Source organism: Rhinolophus sinicus, chromosome 12 (genome assembly GCF_057876585.1).
Source record: "Rhinolophus sinicus isolate RSI-liver-muscle chromosome 12, RSI-T2T, whole genome shotgun sequence".
Taxonomy (NCBI): domain Eukaryota; kingdom Metazoa; phylum Chordata; class Mammalia; order Chiroptera; family Rhinolophidae; genus Rhinolophus; species Rhinolophus sinicus.
This window is the reverse complement of record NC_142512.1, coordinates 14,290,160-14,307,083: the sequence shown is the minus strand read 5'-3', so window position 1 is coordinate 14,307,083 and position 16,924 is coordinate 14,290,160. Positions and strand designations below refer to the sequence as shown.

The window sequence follows — 16,924 nt, the reverse complement described above, 5'->3', positions numbered from 1 at the left end:
CTCATTTGTTTCCCAGAACTACCATTTTCTGGAAACTATTTTCCTAAATCATATTTTAAAAAAAACAAAAGAAAAAAGTCTACAATCTCAGTTCTCCCAAAATGTTCATGGTTTTGGAATTTTGACCTGTTCTGAAATTCAAATCCCCCGGTCCATCTTCAATCCTTTCCATCTCCTATGCTTCTTTGCCTCAGAGGAGTGCAGGTTAAGGATATAGGGGGACTGTCATCCCATCTGCCCCTGCCTCCAAGGCCTTCCTCAGTCTCTTGTGGTTCCGCTGTGTGTGTATATATAATTTGTGTGTAGATATATATATATACATATATATATATATATATATGCTTTATTATGTATTTTTCGCAGTTTTTCTAAAGTGCCAGAAACAAAATTTGTGGGAACTTTTTAGTGATTTTTTTTGCATTTTTCCCTGTTAAAAATTTTTTTTCTCCCATAAAAATTGGACCTTGGTACATTCAGTAGGAAAACTCTTCACTCGGACTGTGGCCAAGACCAAGAAAAGTGCAAAGAGACAGAGGAGGAGTGAAGGAACAACACTCCTCCGTGGTTAACATTCAGGGAGCCTGTTGAAAACCTCCCCCACTTATATAGGTTGGGAGGGTAAGAGGAGGCAGGAAGATGCTCCTGTCTCTCCCCCCAAACTCACCTCCCTCCAAAAGCCATGATCTTGCCCTTTCAGTATCTGTTGAGAGGGCAGCCATCTTGGCCCCAGAAAACAGTAGCTGGGAAAAAGGCTGACGTTTGATGACAGCAACTTTTCCCCTTTTTAAAACTGCACTCCTCCTCTAATTCCCATTTACCAAATTTGCTCCCCAAAACTGGCTCTCCGTTTGGAGCTGCTTTTTTTGGGGTGGCTGGGGGGGTCTGATGGGAAATGTTCATCCAATCACAGAGTGGGGAGGCCCAGTTATCAGAGAATTAGGAGCATAGGAGCAGACATTTAACTCCCCACTGGAAGGAAACATAGGGACCCCTGACCAGGGTTACTAGTGCAAATTAGGGATTAGGGACTATTTAAGGTCCCTGCACCCCATCCCTAGGCTGGGATCTTTGGGTGTGGGGAACTGAGTCAAAGATGGGGTATAAGGTGCTATTTTGGAGGGAAAGTTGGTGGGGATACCCCAAAGCCCACCAAGGGAGTAGGATGGTTCCCCAAAAACCATCTGGAGTGATTAGTAAGGAAAGCGACACTGGGGAAGATGGGGTAAAGGTAAGGATGGGAGGTCATGTGCAAATCTTGGGCTTACCCACCCATCCAAACCCCATCATTTTTCTGGCTATTTGGTCTAGTCTGGGAGAAACCATCAGGAAAAAAAAAAACAAAACAGGGAGAAAATAGATTCCTTTTCCCATCCCATATGGAGCTCCTCCCTCCTAGTCCCCAAATCTGGTTTAGCCCAGAAGAGGCCATATGTAGATGCAGAAAGAGGTGTGATCTACTCACCTCTTTTGCCTTGGAAGAATCTGGGGCTCACTGGATTTGGGAATCAGGATAGGGCCAAGATTGGTGCTGCCCTGAGCTGGGGAAGTGCTCAGCCATGGAACAGATGGGTAGCCCTCCCCTCAACACCTCCTTGATCTGGATTGGGAGAGGCCATCTCCAGAGTCTAGGAGTATGAGGAGAAATATGGAAGATCCAAAGGTATGGAAGCCAAAGGCATGGCATCTTAATGTGAAGGAAACAGGGACACAGAAATCCACGCTTGGAGGAATAGAATCCAAAACCAAGCTCCCAGGAAGGTGGGTGTCAGGTATCACAATGGTCTGGTCCAGGCCCTGGGCCGCTAAGAATGGAATGTGCTAGGAAGCATCTGGGCAAGGGCTTAGAGAAAGTTTCAGAATGAGGGGGAATCACTAGGTGAGAGAGATGGTTTCCCCCTAGGTTTACAAATCAGGGGGGTGGGTTAGACATTCAGAGCTGGTGGGGGCCATGAGTAGAGATTCATATAAGTATATTGCTCAGTTGCCCCAAGGGCTGGAGAAGGGACGGGAACTGGCCCTGCCCCTCGTGGAGGCCATTCCCTGGAGGAGAACTGAGAGGGGAACCATCAGAGATCCCTTCCCAGAATATGGGAAAACTACAATCTCACACAAAACATCCTGACTCCTGAGCTCCAGGGGCCCCTAAGTCCCTGCACAAAAGTGTGAAGGGGTTCCCAAGGGGCAGGGAAACCAGGGAGCTGGTAGTGGCGGGGGGTTCAGGGAGGGTGGCATCTGGTGAAAGGGGAGATCTGGGCCCAGAGCTCACCCCACATCTCCCTTCTGGGTTCCCTCAACCCCTGCTCGCTCCCCTTCTCCCTTAGGGGGGACTGGTGGAGGAAGAGTTGGGGGGGGTGGAGTTGGGGGTGTAGGGGCTGCTGCTTGAGGATTGACTGCGTAGCCAAAGACCCCTGGTAGGAAGGGAAGGGCCCCCCCACTCTTCTCATCAGGTAGGACCATGTTAAGAGCAACTGGGAGAGCAGCCAAGTTGCTGAAGTTGTAAGGGTAGGCAGCAAGGAGCTGGGGGCCATAGACAAGAGGGTAGGGCTCAGGGTAGAAGGTGACTTTGGCAGCCCCCATCCCTTCCATGCGGTCACCCTCCCCAGCCCCCACTGGCCCCTCACTTCCAGGTTTTCCCCTGCCACTGCCAGGTTCCCGGCCACTCCCAATCAGAGCCAGTGGAAATTCCTGCACAGGCTGGTATGCATAGGTGCCCCCTCCTGCCACCACTGGGGGCTCCTCACCCCCTGAGATGACAGGGTCCTGGAGTGAGGCGGTCTCAGAAGCTTCCTCAGCAGCAGCACTCCCGCCACCGGCCTCCCCGCTGGATGAGGAAACTTGCATCTCTTGGGGGGCCTCCTCCTTCACATCCCTGGGTCTTGTGCCAATGCTGCCCTTGGAGTAGGCAATGACAGGTGTGGGTGTGCCCCCAGGCCGCTCAGCAGCATGCCTCTGCCCATGGCGGCTCAGGGCAGCTGCTGTCTTGCACACCTTGGCACAATGAGGGCAGGTGAAACGGGTGGAAGGCCTCCGTCCAGCCCGGGAGCTGTGGGAGCCCCCACTGTGGGCCTCCTGGTGCTTTCGCAGCTTCCTCAGGGTGGTGAATATCTGGGCACAGTCCCCACAGCGATGCCTCCGCTCACCACGGGCACGTCCTGCAGGGCCCTCAGCCGCTGGGGTCTCCTCCCAGCTCCTCCGTTCCAGCTTCTGTCTCCAGCGCGGTGGCCTGCGGCCTCTGGGCATCCCGCTGGCCCCGCTGCTGCCTGCGCCTGCGGCTCCAGCCTTGCGCTTGGGCTTGTAGGAGTAGTAGGGCCTCCAGAGCTGGTCCTCCCCACCAGCCTTCGATTCCTCCTCCTCCTCCTCCTCTTCCTCATCGTCCTCCTCTTCATCGTCCTCCTCACTCTCCTCCACCTCCTCACCACTCAGCTCCCCAGGACGAAGGTCAGTTTCTGAGATGCGGCGCTTGACAATGGCCTCCTCCCCGATTCGCACAGTGATCTGACACAGTGGAGGTGGTGCCTGTAACTGAGAGGGGCCTCTACTAGGCCCTGCAGGAAGACCCCCACCCCCGCCAATCCCACCAGCTGGCTTGGCCGTGTAGGTCAGAGTCCTTCCAGCCCGAGGGTTGCGGCCTTTGGCCTCCTCTGTGGCCGTGGCAGGCCCTGCAGCCGTTGCTGGGCTGCCTGCTGTGGCTGGGCTTGTTGGTGTGGCTGCAGGCTCTGGAGGAGGAGGTGGGTACTCACGTTTTTTGGGGGGTCTCGGGGGGGCAGTATAAGTGATAACTGAGGCGGCTTGGGCACCCCCTGTGCTGGCTAGCCCACCCCCGGCTCCACCATTGCTACTGCCCCCATGAACAATGACAGAGGGAGCTGGGTGGGCAAAAGTGATGACAGAGGGTGGAGGGCCAGGCTCTGGGGCAGGTGGGGGTCCAGGTGGTGGGCTGGGCGGCAATGCTGCAGGGGCTGGTGTGTTGAGGCTTGGAGAAAGGGGGGCCTCGGGGGCTCCCTGGCTGTAGGTCTTGTAGGGCCGCTTGGCTGCCCGCATGGGGAGCAGGCGGTACAGCTTGAGGGTATTGAGCTTGGGCTTATAGCCTCCATTGGGTGTCTTCTCACTGGCTAGGAGGCCCGGGCTAATGCCATGGAAGGCTCGCTGGTGGGTCTTCAGGTTATAGTAAGTGACAAAGGTCTCCCAGCAGAAGATGCACTGGTACCTGGGCCAGGACAGAGGGAACAGGACAGGGACAGAGCCAGTTGAGTGAGGGGCTGTGAAGTCAGGGCCTCAGCTTCCCATACCCTCTACTGCCCTCTACTCAGACCTAGAATTCTCCCAGCCATTCGCTCACCCTCCTTTCCTGTGAGGGGAACTTTCTCCTTCCTCCTCAGCCTTCTCCATAGCACCAAACCATGGCATGGTACCTAGAGATGCTAATAAGCATCAGCAGAAGGAACTGGGGCTGGAGGGAGGTAGAGGGAGTGATGGCAAGCAGATGAGCAGGGGCCAGTGGTGAACAGATATCTGAAGATGACTTCCTAAGCCCCACACTCTGCCCACTCCTTCCCTTGTCTATGTGGTCCCTGAGTGCTGATTCTTGAACCAACGGCCTCCACCGACCCCTAATCCCCAGCCCCCCAGGCCACTCACCTGCGCTCCCCAGTGTGCCACACCTCGTGCTTGGTACGGTACTCAGCCAGGGCGAACACTTTCTCACAGTAGCGGCAGGGGTACTTCCTCCGCCAGGAGTGTACGTTGCTGTGCCGCTTCAGGCTGGACAGGGTCACGTAGGAACGCTCACAGGCCGCGCACACATACAGCACGTGGCCGCCCACCACCTTCACTACATGCTCAGGGCCACCTCGAAAGCCCACTGCTGGGGTCAGGGCTGAGGCGTCCACTCCTGCAGGGCCACTGGGGCCAGAGCCCCCGGCTCCCAGCCCTGCAGACCCTCGATTGCTGGCACCCCTACGGCACTGTGCCTCGTGGGTCTGTAGCCTCTTGGGATGGATGAAGCTTTTCCCGCATCGGGGACAGGGGATGGGCCGCCGGGACAAGGTGGGCTGCGAGTCAGGGGCCTGGGCCTCAGCCCTGTCACTCTCCCACTCCCCGGCTGGCCTAGGCTCAGGCCCATAACTGTCCTCTTCAGGCTGCGAGGTGGCCATGGGGGCTGAGGTAGGAGGTACCCAGGCATCACCTCCCTCCCCCAGGCCCTGCAGGCGGGAGATGCCCAGACGCCGCCCCAGAGCTCCGATCTCTGCCACAGCTGCCCCGTCCCCTCCACCGCCAGGTAGTGCAAGCCGGGCACTGTAGATGAAGTTGAGGACATCAGAGAAGGCAGCTGCTGGGACCCCTGGCAGCTCCAGGACCCGAGGTGGGGATGAAGTGGGGGGTGAGGCTGGAGGGGGAGAAGAGGAAGAAGAGGAGGAGGAGGAGGAAGAGGAGGAAGAAGAGGAGGCAGCTGTGGTGGTGGCAGGGTTGGGGGCTGAGCCCCCAGTAATTGGTGGGAGGGGCAGTGGGGCTGAAGCGAGCAGGGCCTCTCTGAAGAAGGGACTAGAAGCAGCCAGGACGCTGCGGTGAGCAGGGAACTTGGTGTCTCCGGCTATGAGGGTGACGTCACAGAAGAGGCCACGGAGCCGCTGCTCATTGAGCTGGCGCAGGACGGCGGGGGCATGGGACGGGTCCATCACCTCTGCTGGGGGGGGCATGGTGCCAGCCTAGACAGAGGAGAAGAGGCCAGGGGAGGATCTCAGAGGCTGGGCAGAGGGCAGGGGCCTCTAAAATCAGAGAGGTGAGCTGAGAGGGGGTCGGAGTTTATTCGTCAGAAATAGTGGAAGGCTGACTAACTTTTGGTCACAGACGTCAGAGGTTAAACTTAGTCACCTATGTCTGGCCAGCATCCAACACCAGTATGTCAAACATCTGGGGCTAGAAGATGCCAGCGATACCTCAGGTTGATGAGGGTCAAGGGGTCAAAATCTCCAAAGTCACAGACTAGAGAATTAAGCAATGGATACCCCTCACCCACTGGGAGGCGGAGGAAGCCCCACAACTGCTGATGACTATTTCAGAGAACTCCCCAGCCTAGACAAAATGGCTGCCCTTGCTGGCCTGCTGCCTCGGGTCCAGTTTTTCCTAGCTGCAGACCTCTCACCGTCTCACCTGAGAGCACAGCCAACATGGAGCGGAATGGGGGTGGCTCAGTGAGTCCCTTCTGCTGGACCTCTTCCCTCTGTGAAGAAACAGAAACTATGTCCTCAGTAAGGGAACTGGGAAAGAAGGGACCCCCATGAGGTGGGAAGTGGTGCAGCTCTCAGGTCAAGGAGGACGCTTGGGCTGCTCTGCAGACCCTGACCAGCCCAGGAGCCTCTGTCAGGTTATTTGCTTAGGCACATCCAATTAAACCTAGGAGGTCACGCAGATTATTGCAAAAGCCTTGTTCTGCTGGACCCAGAAGTACAGGAACAAGATAATTTGCATATTCCCAATTGGCTTCAAAACACACAGCAGCTAAATTCAGTCCCATAGGTTCAGGGAAGCCTGTTGGATCACTCTCAAGTCCCTTTGGCCCAATCTTGGGGCTCAAAGTGAATCAAAGATTTACATTTTGTCTTTTATTATAATAGTCTCATTTACATTTCAAAATAGATTTGCTTGAGCTTTTTTATTGGGCCCAGCTTCTAGATATTCAAAGCAGGAGAGAATCTTCTCTCACAGGTGCCTGCCCCATAAATCTTAGAGGGGATTTCTGACCCAGGTGCCAGGAGATCACCAAAGACCACGATTCATACACATGTGCCAGCTTGCTCCAGTCTTTGGAGGGCACTGGAAAGGCCACCATATTGGGAGTGAGGAAGCTTGGGTCCCACTTCTTACTCTGAGAGCTGGTGGCTTTAGGACTTCCACTTAAAGAGGGGGCGGAGAACACAACTCCTACCTCACCTCTTTCTGGGAGGCTCATCCAAAAGGAATAGCAGGCAATCCAAATGCCAGCTGTGGCAGTCACAGCACAGAAGGCACCTCACAGCCGCTCTCCCCTGTGGGTATAGCCAGGGCTTTGGAGTTCCATTTTTCAGTTGAAGATCTGAGTTCCAGAGCCACAGTGACTTAGCCAAAGTCACACAGAGCTGATAACAGGTGGGGCTTGTCCACAGAGCAAGGCCTGCTGACCTGAGAGCAGAGCTCTTGGCCCCTCGTCCACCCTCCACAAAGCCTGGGAGCGCTCTCCTTCCCAATGCCCTGGGTCACACATGTCCTCTGAGGTGTTTTGCATCAGGAGTTCCTCATACAATTTCCACCCCCCAAAAAACCTTCTTTTCCCATTTAGCACTGCTACTATCTGGACTAAACGACCTGGCCTCCACAGTCCATTTCATGTTCCAAAAAGACTTCTCTGACTCCTCTCCTGGAGAAAAAGGAGGAAGGTGATAAACAGAGGTGATATGCAAAAGTTCAACAGCCCTGACAGCCAGGCACACAGTCACTGCTACTCTGTCAGTTGCTGGATTGCAGATAGGTCTTGTTGTAGAGTGAGGAAAGAGAGCAAGGCCTCCCACTCCCTTTCATGACAGCCACTGGCCCATTGGGACCCCCAAGAGTCAGTGCTTTCCTCGCATTATCTCATTTGCTCCTTTCCTCTTCACTACCCTAAAAGGTAGCAGTTAGCTTCCCCATTTTAAAGTGACAGACCAAGGCTCAGAGGAGCTACCGTAGGTAGCTCACCCAAGGATATATGACCAGTCATTAGTAGAGCTGGAGTCTGATCCCAGGAAGTTTGGCTCCAAAGCCTGTGTTTTTGACTATACCACATCAGGGTGAAGGGCATGTTTACAGCTGTGACACTGTGGTATAATAGGAATATGTAATTGATCTTCATCTCCATAATGGACACAGAGCTCCTAACTCTTGAAATTTCCTAAGTGATAAAGCATTAGGAGCATCATTTGTTCTAATAGTTGGTCTTTGACCCTGGTTCCTGACACCAACCTCCTAAATCCCTTGGAATTTCCTGGGTGATGGGAGCATCTTTTGTTCTAATGAGGTGACTCTGGGTGGCTCCTGGTGGGGGGCTGGTCACCAGAAAGACCAAGCCAAGATGAGAAGCTTGGAACTTTCAGCCCCACCCCACCTTCAACCTCTCGGGAGAGGGCCTGGAGACTGAGTTAATAATCGATCATGCTTATGTGATGAAGCCTCCATAAAAATCCCTAAACTATGGGGAGGATAGCGCTTCCAGGCTGGCAAACATCCACATGCCGAAAGGGTGGAGCACCCCAACTCTGTGGAAACAGAAGTTCCTGTACTCAGGACCCTTCTAGACCTTATATACCTCTTCATTGGCTATTCATCTGTATTATATCTTTTACTATATAATAAATCAGTAAACGTGTTTCCCTCAGTTCTATGAGACATTATAGCAACTTATTGAATCTGAGGAAGGGGTTATGGGACACCCCAATTTATAGCTGGTCAGTTGGTCAGAAGGAAAGGAGGCCTGGACTTGAAACTGGCAGCTGAAGTGGAGGCACTCTTGTGGGACTGAGCCCTTAACCTGTGGAATCTGACACTATCTCCAGGTAGTGTCAGAGTTGAATTGTAGGACACCCAGCTAGTGGCAGAGAATTGGTCAGTGTGGGAAAAACCCACACATTTGGTGTCAGAAGTATTGTGAGTAGAATGTATAGAAAAATAGTTGTGTTTTTCTTTCAACAACACCCACGAGGACCCCCACTAGCCCTTTGTGAAAATTAGAGGCAAGGTCCCTTCCTCCAGGAGGCAGCAGTCCTGAACAGGTGAGCAACACAAAGGTTCGATTCCAGCCCCCATGCACCTCCGTGGCCAGGCCTGCCCACCTGCACAACCACATAGGTGTAGTGCTTGCTGAGACATGGCTGTGAAGATACTTGGACAAGGCCTACTGAGCCTTCTTAGAATAGAACCAGAAAAGTCCAAAGCTGGCCTAGTCCTTAGAGATTACCTAGAATCATCATCATCATGGCATTTGTAGCTGCCATTTATGAAATACTTATTATGTGCCAAGTACAGAGCTAGGCATTTTATTTGCATCGTCTCATTTCAACACTCGAAAAGGACCACAGTGAGGCAGGGGTTATAATCAACCCCATTGTACAGATGAGGAAACTGGGGCTTTAAATACTCCAAACTCCTCTCTTTCAGGTATACAAAACATAGTAGCAGGGTGATATGCCCATGGTCTCTTTGCTAGCCAAGTCAGGTTATGACTCAGGTCTCTGGAGTTCAATTGCTCCACCACTGGCCATTGACCTACAAGGACTTATGGGAGGTGGAGAAGATACTAGCTATGTGACCCTGGGAAAGTTACTTAACCTCTCTGTATCTCAGTTTCGTTGTCTATGAGGTAGAGATAATGAAAAGCTCTCACTTCATATGGTTGTTGTGAAGAATTAGTGAGCTAATAACTGGTAGTACTTAGAAGAGTGCCTGGCACACAGTAAATGCTGGCTCTTGTTATCATCTTGGAACTCAGTCCCGGAAAATGGTGGGGGGGGGAAGTGGTGAAGAAAAAGGCAGAAATCAGGCGTCATGGTAGGTTTGGTTGGCTCTGTGGTTTTCAGTGTTTTACTTGTCTTTATAGTTTCTCTACTCTTGACTGGCTGTGTGATCTTAGAGGTGTGACTGAGGCGGAGATCTGAGCACTGCCACCAGATACACTGCACCTCTTGCTGTTCCCTCTGCCTGGAATGTTCTTTCTTCAGATAGCCTCATGCATTTCTGCCCCACCTTTTTAAAACCTAGACTCAAAAGTCACCTTCCCCTGGAGGTCTTCCCTAGCCACCCCACCTCCCCAAACTTCCTATCGTTTTCCCCTACTTTATTTCTCTCCTTGGCACTTAGTAAAACATATTGTACATTGATTTCCAGAATGTAACGTCCAAGGAAGGGAGAGATTTTTGTCTGCTTTGTTCACTGCTATCCCCAGTGCTTAGAACAGTGACTGGTACATAATGGGAGATTTAAGAAAAACAGTAGTGAATGCATGAACCTGCCTTCTTCAAAGTTTGCGTGGAGTCTGTCCACCTTCAGCAAGGAAGACATTCTCAGTGCCAGACTGAGCTGACCGGGAGTTAGGAGGATGAGTGTAACTTGACCACTTCTGGGGCACTCACACTTTGCCTGATATACTTCCAGGGCTTTACATACATTGCCTCATGTAATGATTTCCTCCAAAAGACCACCCAGAGTCAGTATTTATATTATCCCAATTTTACCGATGAAACTGATGCTCACAAAGGGATGGATATACCCTTCTTAAGGTCACACAGCTCATGAGCAGCAGGGTCAAAATTCAAATCCAGGCCTGTTCGAAACCCAGATGCTGAGTCTTTCCCTCTGCTATACTGCCGGATCCTGCCTTGAAGGGAGGGGCCTATGGCCAGGCAGCGGGGTCTCACGTGCTAAGTGCTAACTGTGTTATGTCTGACTCCGCCCTTTCCCTCGCTCCCCACATCTAGCAGTCACTAAGTCTGGTTGAGTCTGCAGCCCAGCTTGGGAATGGTTCTGGAAGCCTTCCCTTCAACCCGTCTCTGGCCCCCAGACTAGCTCAGGGCCTTGTTAACACTCGCATGGTCCAAGGCCATGGCCTCTCAACTATTCCCCTGCCCCTAGGCTTACCTTTTACCATCCAGCCTTCCCCTCACTAAAGGTCAATGTCCCCAGTGCGGCTCAGGTGGTATCACTTCTAAGCTTGGAACCCTTTACTGGTCCCCGGTCATTCCAGAATGAAGTTCAAATTCAGCCAGGCATTCAAGGGTCTAGTTCCAATCTTCCTTTCTAATCTTGCCTTGTGTTTGTCTCCCTTCAAGCACCCAGTGTGCTCTTCAACCTCAACACATCCCGCACCTCCATGCCTTTGCCTATGTTGGTCCTCCTGCCAGAAATGCAACTTTCCCCAACCTCTTCCCCAAAGCTGTCCGAAGTGTTAAGATCAAACTCAAAATGCCAGCTCCTTCTTGACCCTCCCTAACCCACAGAACAAGGACAATCTCTCCTTTGCCAGGTTCATCAACATTTTGTACCTCTATGGCCAGCACCCGGCAGCAGATTTTAGCTCACTCCCTAGGCTAGGACTCCCTGAGTCACTACCTAAGCACACCGGTCTGCTGAAATGGATTCGTGCAGGTGCTAAGTTACACAAAAATTGGGGAGAAGTATGTGCACACAGAAGCCCATGGAAAGCTTCAGAAGAGCAGCAGAGGACAGCATAGAAGAGCACAGGATCTGGAACCTGACTGCCAGCTTTACCTCTTACTAGCTAAGTGGCTTTGGGCAAATTACATCTCTGGGCCTCAGCTGTCTCATCTGAAAAAGAGAGGTAATTAGAATACGTACTTCCATGGGGCATAATAAAGACTAAATGAGCAATCATATGTAAAAGCACTGAGAACAGTGCCTGGTACACAGTAAGTGCTAAATAAATGTTTATTGCTATTGTTATTAGCCAAGCCCCGACGAGGGGCTCAGTGCTGACAGCGGGCTGACAGTACCTGGCATAGGCATAGTCCCCAAACTGTAGTTACTTTCCAGGTACATTTCCCATGTGCTACTTACTTACAAGATAGGCAGGACAGGCACTTAGCCCCATTTTACAGATAAGGAACTAAGGCTCACTCAGGGAAAGTGCCAGTGAGGAAGCGGTAAGGCCAGACCCCTCAGTTCTCATCTAGGCCTCCTTCCCCTCCACCAGGCCGTCATGCACTTGTTGTGCAGGCCTCTCACAGCAGCCAGCAACCCTCCCATGCAGGAGGCCCCAGCGATAGTGACTTTCCTGCCCCCCCATGCATATCCACCCTCCCAGCCAGGCTGGGCGCAATATACAGTGGTGTGCACATTTGGAACACACACACCATCCACCTTCTACACACCACACTACAGAAGGGCCCAGACCCCAAAGGTGAGGAAAACCTGTTCTGAGGAATCTGCCTAGTGAGCACATTCTGTTCCCAGACCCTTCCACAGTCCCAGGAGCAGCCCCGTGTGCGTCACAGAAGAGATGGAAAAGCAGAGATACCCACAAGGGGGGCAGAGAGAGGGTGAAGCAGGAGGAGGAGGCTGAAAACTTCGTGTTTCTTTTTTCCATTTCAGTGACAAGAGTCACACCCGGCCTTTACGTAAACATGACCAAGGAGCCACTCTGTCCAAGCTCAGTTTCCTTGCAGCCGCCAGGCCTCTCCTCCCGGTGACCCTGACATGCTGGGCAGGCTGGTGAGGGGCAACAACACAGACCCCGCACAAAGACTAGCTGGGCCACCGTGAGGACACCCAAGCCTCCTGCCTGCTGTCCTTGCTCAGCCCCATATTTATCTCCCTGCCTTCTTCCTAACATAGCCCCACAGCAGCCCCACACGGCCACTTAAACACACAGAAGGCAGGCACGCACACACAGCTTGCGGCTGATCTCTCAAGGCTGAGGCCCACATGCCCTTGTCACGCCACCTCCCTCCCCACAAATGTTTTCTGACCAGCTCGCCTCCCAGCCCAACAGCACAGACAGGCTCCCACAAACAACAGGCTCCCACAAACAACGTCACAAAAGAATCCCTTAGAGAATGTTGCACACATAGTCCCTTTCCCTTGCTCGGCTGCCCACGATCCCATAAACAACCTGCACATTCCCCCTGAGCCCCTCACACCAGTGTCAGCTGCCCCACAAGTACCTGAGACACACCCTAGGGTTTCTCACTTCCTACATGATAGGTGGGACCTGAGTTCTAGACGTGTGCCCCCAGACCCATGCAACTCACTCATCATACAGACACATAAACCCATCCAGCGGGCTATCCTTGCCAAGACTAGACCACAACTCAGCAGGGACACAGAAATGGGACCTAAATGTGACACCTTCCAACTCAAAGGTACACAACCGCCCCCTCCAAATAAGCACATGAACCCTGCACTCTGGTGCAGTCCAGAGCACTTACACCATGCCAGCTATGCAGAAAACAACAGTTCATAAATAGTTCATATGTGCAGCACAAGAGGTACGTGCAAGAAAATACATGCTGGTGTAAAACCCCACATCTAACAAACTGCATGTATTGTACCATGCTTTGAATATGGGCCTGTCAACCAAAGCCACAGGGACCACATCTTGTAATTCTGCCCCACAATACTGGACACCCCACCATCTGGCTTTCTGTCCCCATGGCCCAGGGAGGGCCTGCCCAGACCCCTGGCTGCCAGACCAGCAAACAGTGGTGCCCAGGAGAGGTTTACCTTGCCCCACAACACAGCAGAAGACACACAATCTCCAGGACTCACAGCCACAACCCTGACCCAACGGCGCAGCGGCTCTGGGGCCCCCGCTAGCCCTGCGCACCCCGCACACCCTAACTCTGGGGCGCACGGCGGCCCACCCCTCCCCCTCTCTGCCTGGCTCCTACGCCATCGCCCTCCTAGCAGCTTGCAGCGCCCGCCAGGGCTCACACCAGCCCCACCCCACCCCCAACCTGCCCCACAAGGGGAGGGGGACATTCGGCTGCAGAATTAACCCTTCAAATGCAGAGGGCGGCCCCTTCAACCGCCCTCTGCGATCGCTCCCCCCCACAGCTGCCGCGGGGTGGGACGCTGTACCAGGGCCCCCTTGGTCGCCCCCCAGCGCCGTGCGCGCCTGGGGGCGGGGCCAGGCTCAGCCCCCGACCCCTTAGCCCCTAGGTCAACACCCAAGGGGAGCGGTAGGTCACTGGGCGCCGGGCGCGGCTCCGGCCCCCGCGGCGCCGGGCAGCGGGGAGGGGGCCAGGCTGTTGGCTCCGGTCCGCCCTGGCCCTGCCCGGTTCGCCCGGGGCCCACCTGACTGCGATGGCGCCGCGTCCGCCAGGCCCGGTTCATCACCGTGGCCACCCCCGGCCGCTCCGGTTTCACCCGCCTCCAGCTCCGGCTCCGGCTCCGGCTCCGGCCTCGGCCCCCCCAGCGCCCGGCCCCGGCCCGGCCCCGCCGCTGCCGCCGCTGACATCATCGGCTCCCCCCGCCCCGGTCCTACCCCCACCCCCACCCCCACCCCCGGAAACAGTCCCCCCCCCAGCGCCGCCGCCGCCGAGAGGAGGCCGGCGTAGCGCAGCCGACACCGACACAAGGCTCCGGGCTCGGGCTTGGGGCTAGCGCGCCTGAAGGCCTTCCCCTGGACCGATCCCGGGCGGGAACGGCACCGCTCTGGGCCGCAGGACGGGTGGGCACCGAGCGGGGCACGGGCCGGGTTGCAGCACCCTCTCAGAATCGCACGACCACCCTACTCCCTAAGATGGGACAACCCCTCCCCCCCTGCCCTTCACTCAGCGGTGCACACCGCCTTGAGCACGCACACCCTCTCAGGGTGCAGACCCACAACATGGCAGGCTCAGAATCAAGTCCCGTGGGACCCGCAGAGCCAGGCTCAGCACATTAACAGGGCCAGCCCTGGATACACACATACACACACACCCTCCCCCAGAAATGCACGGGACCCCCACCAGGCTGCGGGCCAGGAAGGCCCCAGCCCTACAGAATAGGCACACATAAATGACTACCAGTGCAGATGAAAACGCAGCTTGGTATTTTGTCCCCACCGGAGGAAATATCCACATCTATACACTTGTCCATAAATGCAGAGGCCTTGGTGTGGGCCTCCTGGGACAGCACCAACAAAACACCAGGTGGAAGCATACACAGAAGAAACACATTCCTGAAACTCCAGAGGGACAGTCCCAGAGACTCCTCCCTGGTGTTCAAAAATTCAAGACTCTGGAGACAGAAGAGCCAGCCTTCAGAGTTCCTTTTGGAAAAACCTTTATGAAACAAAGAGAGACATAAATTAATTTAAAATCAAAGAAATCTCATCAGAGCTAGTGGTAAAGAGAAACACACAATCAGACAAACTGTGGAGTCAGGGAAACATAGATATAAAGCAAGCAGAGTTGGACAGTGTGAAAATAGGCCCACCCCCACCTCAGGAAGGTTCCAGTGAAGAACCCCACCCACCCCCATCTCAGGAAGGTTCCAGTGAAGAACCCCACCCCCACTCCAATCAGGTCACAATGGCTGGAGCTCTGAAGGGCCCAGGGCCCCTGAGCCAGGAGGAGAGGAAGTCCAAGGAAAGATGGTGAGTGTGGGGGCGTAGGGGGCATAGCCACCCTCCCGTAACTCCTGGCTGCTCCCTTTCCCCTCCTCCCCTGAAACTTCCCAGCTGTCCTGGAGTTACCCACAAGTGAAATTCACAATGGTGTACCCAGGTGTCTCTGGAACCTGTGATATCACATAAACACATAGCATCTGAGGCCACCTCCCCTTCCTCAAACAAACAGAGCATCCCTGGGTCCTCTTTTTCTCCTCCCAGGAACAACTAGCCCAGAGAAACATGATGCTCCAGGACTGCTCACTCCCTGCTTCCTGCTCAAGGCACACACTGTACTACCTCATCCATCTTTCAGGGCCTTTCTAGCTCCAAGAGTTCCTCAGCAAGACAGCCTGCCCCTCTACTGTCCCACAGGGTCCTAGACCCCAGCCTGGCATTTGCCCTGTCCCAGGTCCCCTGGGCTATGGTTGCCCTAATGCCCAAGCTCCTTTCTCCCTAACAGGCTGGCAGTCACTGCTACTTCAACCTGCCCGACTTCACCCAGCCATCGCCACCCTCCACTTCGCCCAGCCTCCTCTCCCACCAGTGCTGCCGGCCCTCCGATGCCACCAAGGGTCTGCTTGTGGCCCTGCTGGGTGGGGGCCTGCTGGCTGGCTTTGTGGGCCCCTTCTCCCGTATGGCTTACCACACTTCCCACTTCCCCTCACTGGAGCTGCTCATCTGTCGATGCCTCTTCCACCTTCCCATTGCCCTACTACTTAAACTGCGCGGTGACCCACTGTTGGGACCTCCCGATGTCCGGGCACGCCCTGCTCAATGTCCTCAGCATTGGATGCGCCTACAGTGCTGTTCAGGTGGTACCTGCTGGCAATGCTGCCACCATCCGGAAAGGTTCTTCCACTGTCTGCTCTGCTCTCCTTGCCCTCTGCCTGGAGAGTCAGGGTCTCAGCGGCTATGACTGGTGTGGCCTGTTGGACAGCACCTTGGGACTAATCATCATTGTGGGACCTGGACTAGGGACACTGCAGGAGGAGACCACGGGCCTTTACATCGCCATGGGCTATGTGCTCACTTTCCTAGGTGGCCTAGCACTATCGCTGGGGCTTCTGGTATATAGCTCCCTGAACTTCTCCTCCTGCCTACCGACAGTGGCCTTCCTGTTTGGCTTGGTGGGGCTGGTGGGCTCCTTACCGGGCCTCTTTCTGCTGCAGACCGCCGTGCTGCCCAATGATCCTCTGAGTTGGAGCTGTGTAGGAGCAGTGGGGATCCTCGCCCTGGTCTCCTTTGCGTGTGTGAGCTATGCGGTCACCAAGGCTCACCCTGCCCCGGTGTGCGCTGTCCTGCACTCTGAGGTGGTGGTGGCCCTGATGCTGCAGTATTATGTGCTCTGTGAGACTGTGGCACCTTCTGACATCATGGGGGCAGGGGTAGTATTGGGCAGCATTGCCATCATCACCGCCCAGAACCTCAGCTGTGAGAGGGAAGGGCAGGTGGAGGAGTGAGATCATCTTGAGAGGCTGAGGGTTGGGGAGGGGGACAGGGGTAAACAGGAGAGAATGGAATGCAAACATGGGAGAACAAGTGACTGGAAAAGAACTGGTGTGGGAGAGGATCAGCCTTTGGAGTCAAGGGTAACTTGGGGATTTGGTGGAGAGGGACTGCCTAGAAGACCAAGAGATATGGAGTCCTGGCTGGGGCTTGGGAATGAGGCCATAACTAAGGGGTAGGGTCTGAGGAGCAGATGCGAGGGGCTGAAGCAGGCAGGCCGTGAGCCATGGATTTTCCCCTCTGCATCAGAGAGAAGAGCATTGGGGCTGGAGTGTTTGGGGCTTTCAGACAAACAGAGCAAAC

At 54.5% G+C, this 16,924-nt stretch overlaps 2 protein-coding genes across 4 annotated transcripts; one reads left to right on the top strand and one right to left on the bottom strand.

Moving 5' to 3' along the window:
- Positions 1 to 396: 396 nt before the first annotated feature.
- On the bottom strand, positions 397 to 14,642 carry ZBTB4 (zinc finger and BTB domain containing 4). Of its 3 annotated transcripts, none has more exons than XM_019745115.3 (4): positions 13,816 to 13,954; positions 6,151 to 6,220; positions 4,639 to 5,705; positions 397 to 4,207 (listed from the first exon to the last, which is right to left on the bottom strand). In XM_019745115.3, the coding sequence occupies exons 3-4, from the start codon at positions 5,694 to 5,696 to the stop codon at positions 2,263 to 2,265; spliced, it is 3,003 nt and encodes a 1,000-aa protein (XP_019600674.3). In that variant the 5' UTR covers positions 5,697 to 5,705; positions 6,151 to 6,220; positions 13,816 to 13,954; the 3' UTR covers positions 397 to 2,262. The 3 variants fall into 3 exon arrangements, with proteins under 3 accessions (XP_019600674.3, XP_074175880.2, XP_019600675.3); XM_074319779.2 differs by lacking the exon at positions 13,816 to 13,954 and adding an exon at positions 14,529 to 14,642 and having other exon boundaries at positions 2,122 to 4,207; XM_019745116.3 differs by lacking the exon at positions 13,816 to 13,954 and adding an exon at positions 6,931 to 7,062 and having other exon boundaries at positions 2,122 to 4,207.
- A 393-nt stretch (positions 14,643 to 15,035) lies between these two features.
- On the top strand, positions 15,036 to 16,575 carry SLC35G6 (solute carrier family 35 member G6). The gene is given in 4 exon segments (XM_088788980.1): positions 15,036 to 15,100; positions 15,488 to 15,524; positions 15,576 to 15,874; positions 15,876 to 16,575. Coding segments are annotated over 4 exon segments (1,101 nt in total).
- The last annotated feature ends 349 nt before the right edge of the window (positions 16,576 to 16,924 follow it).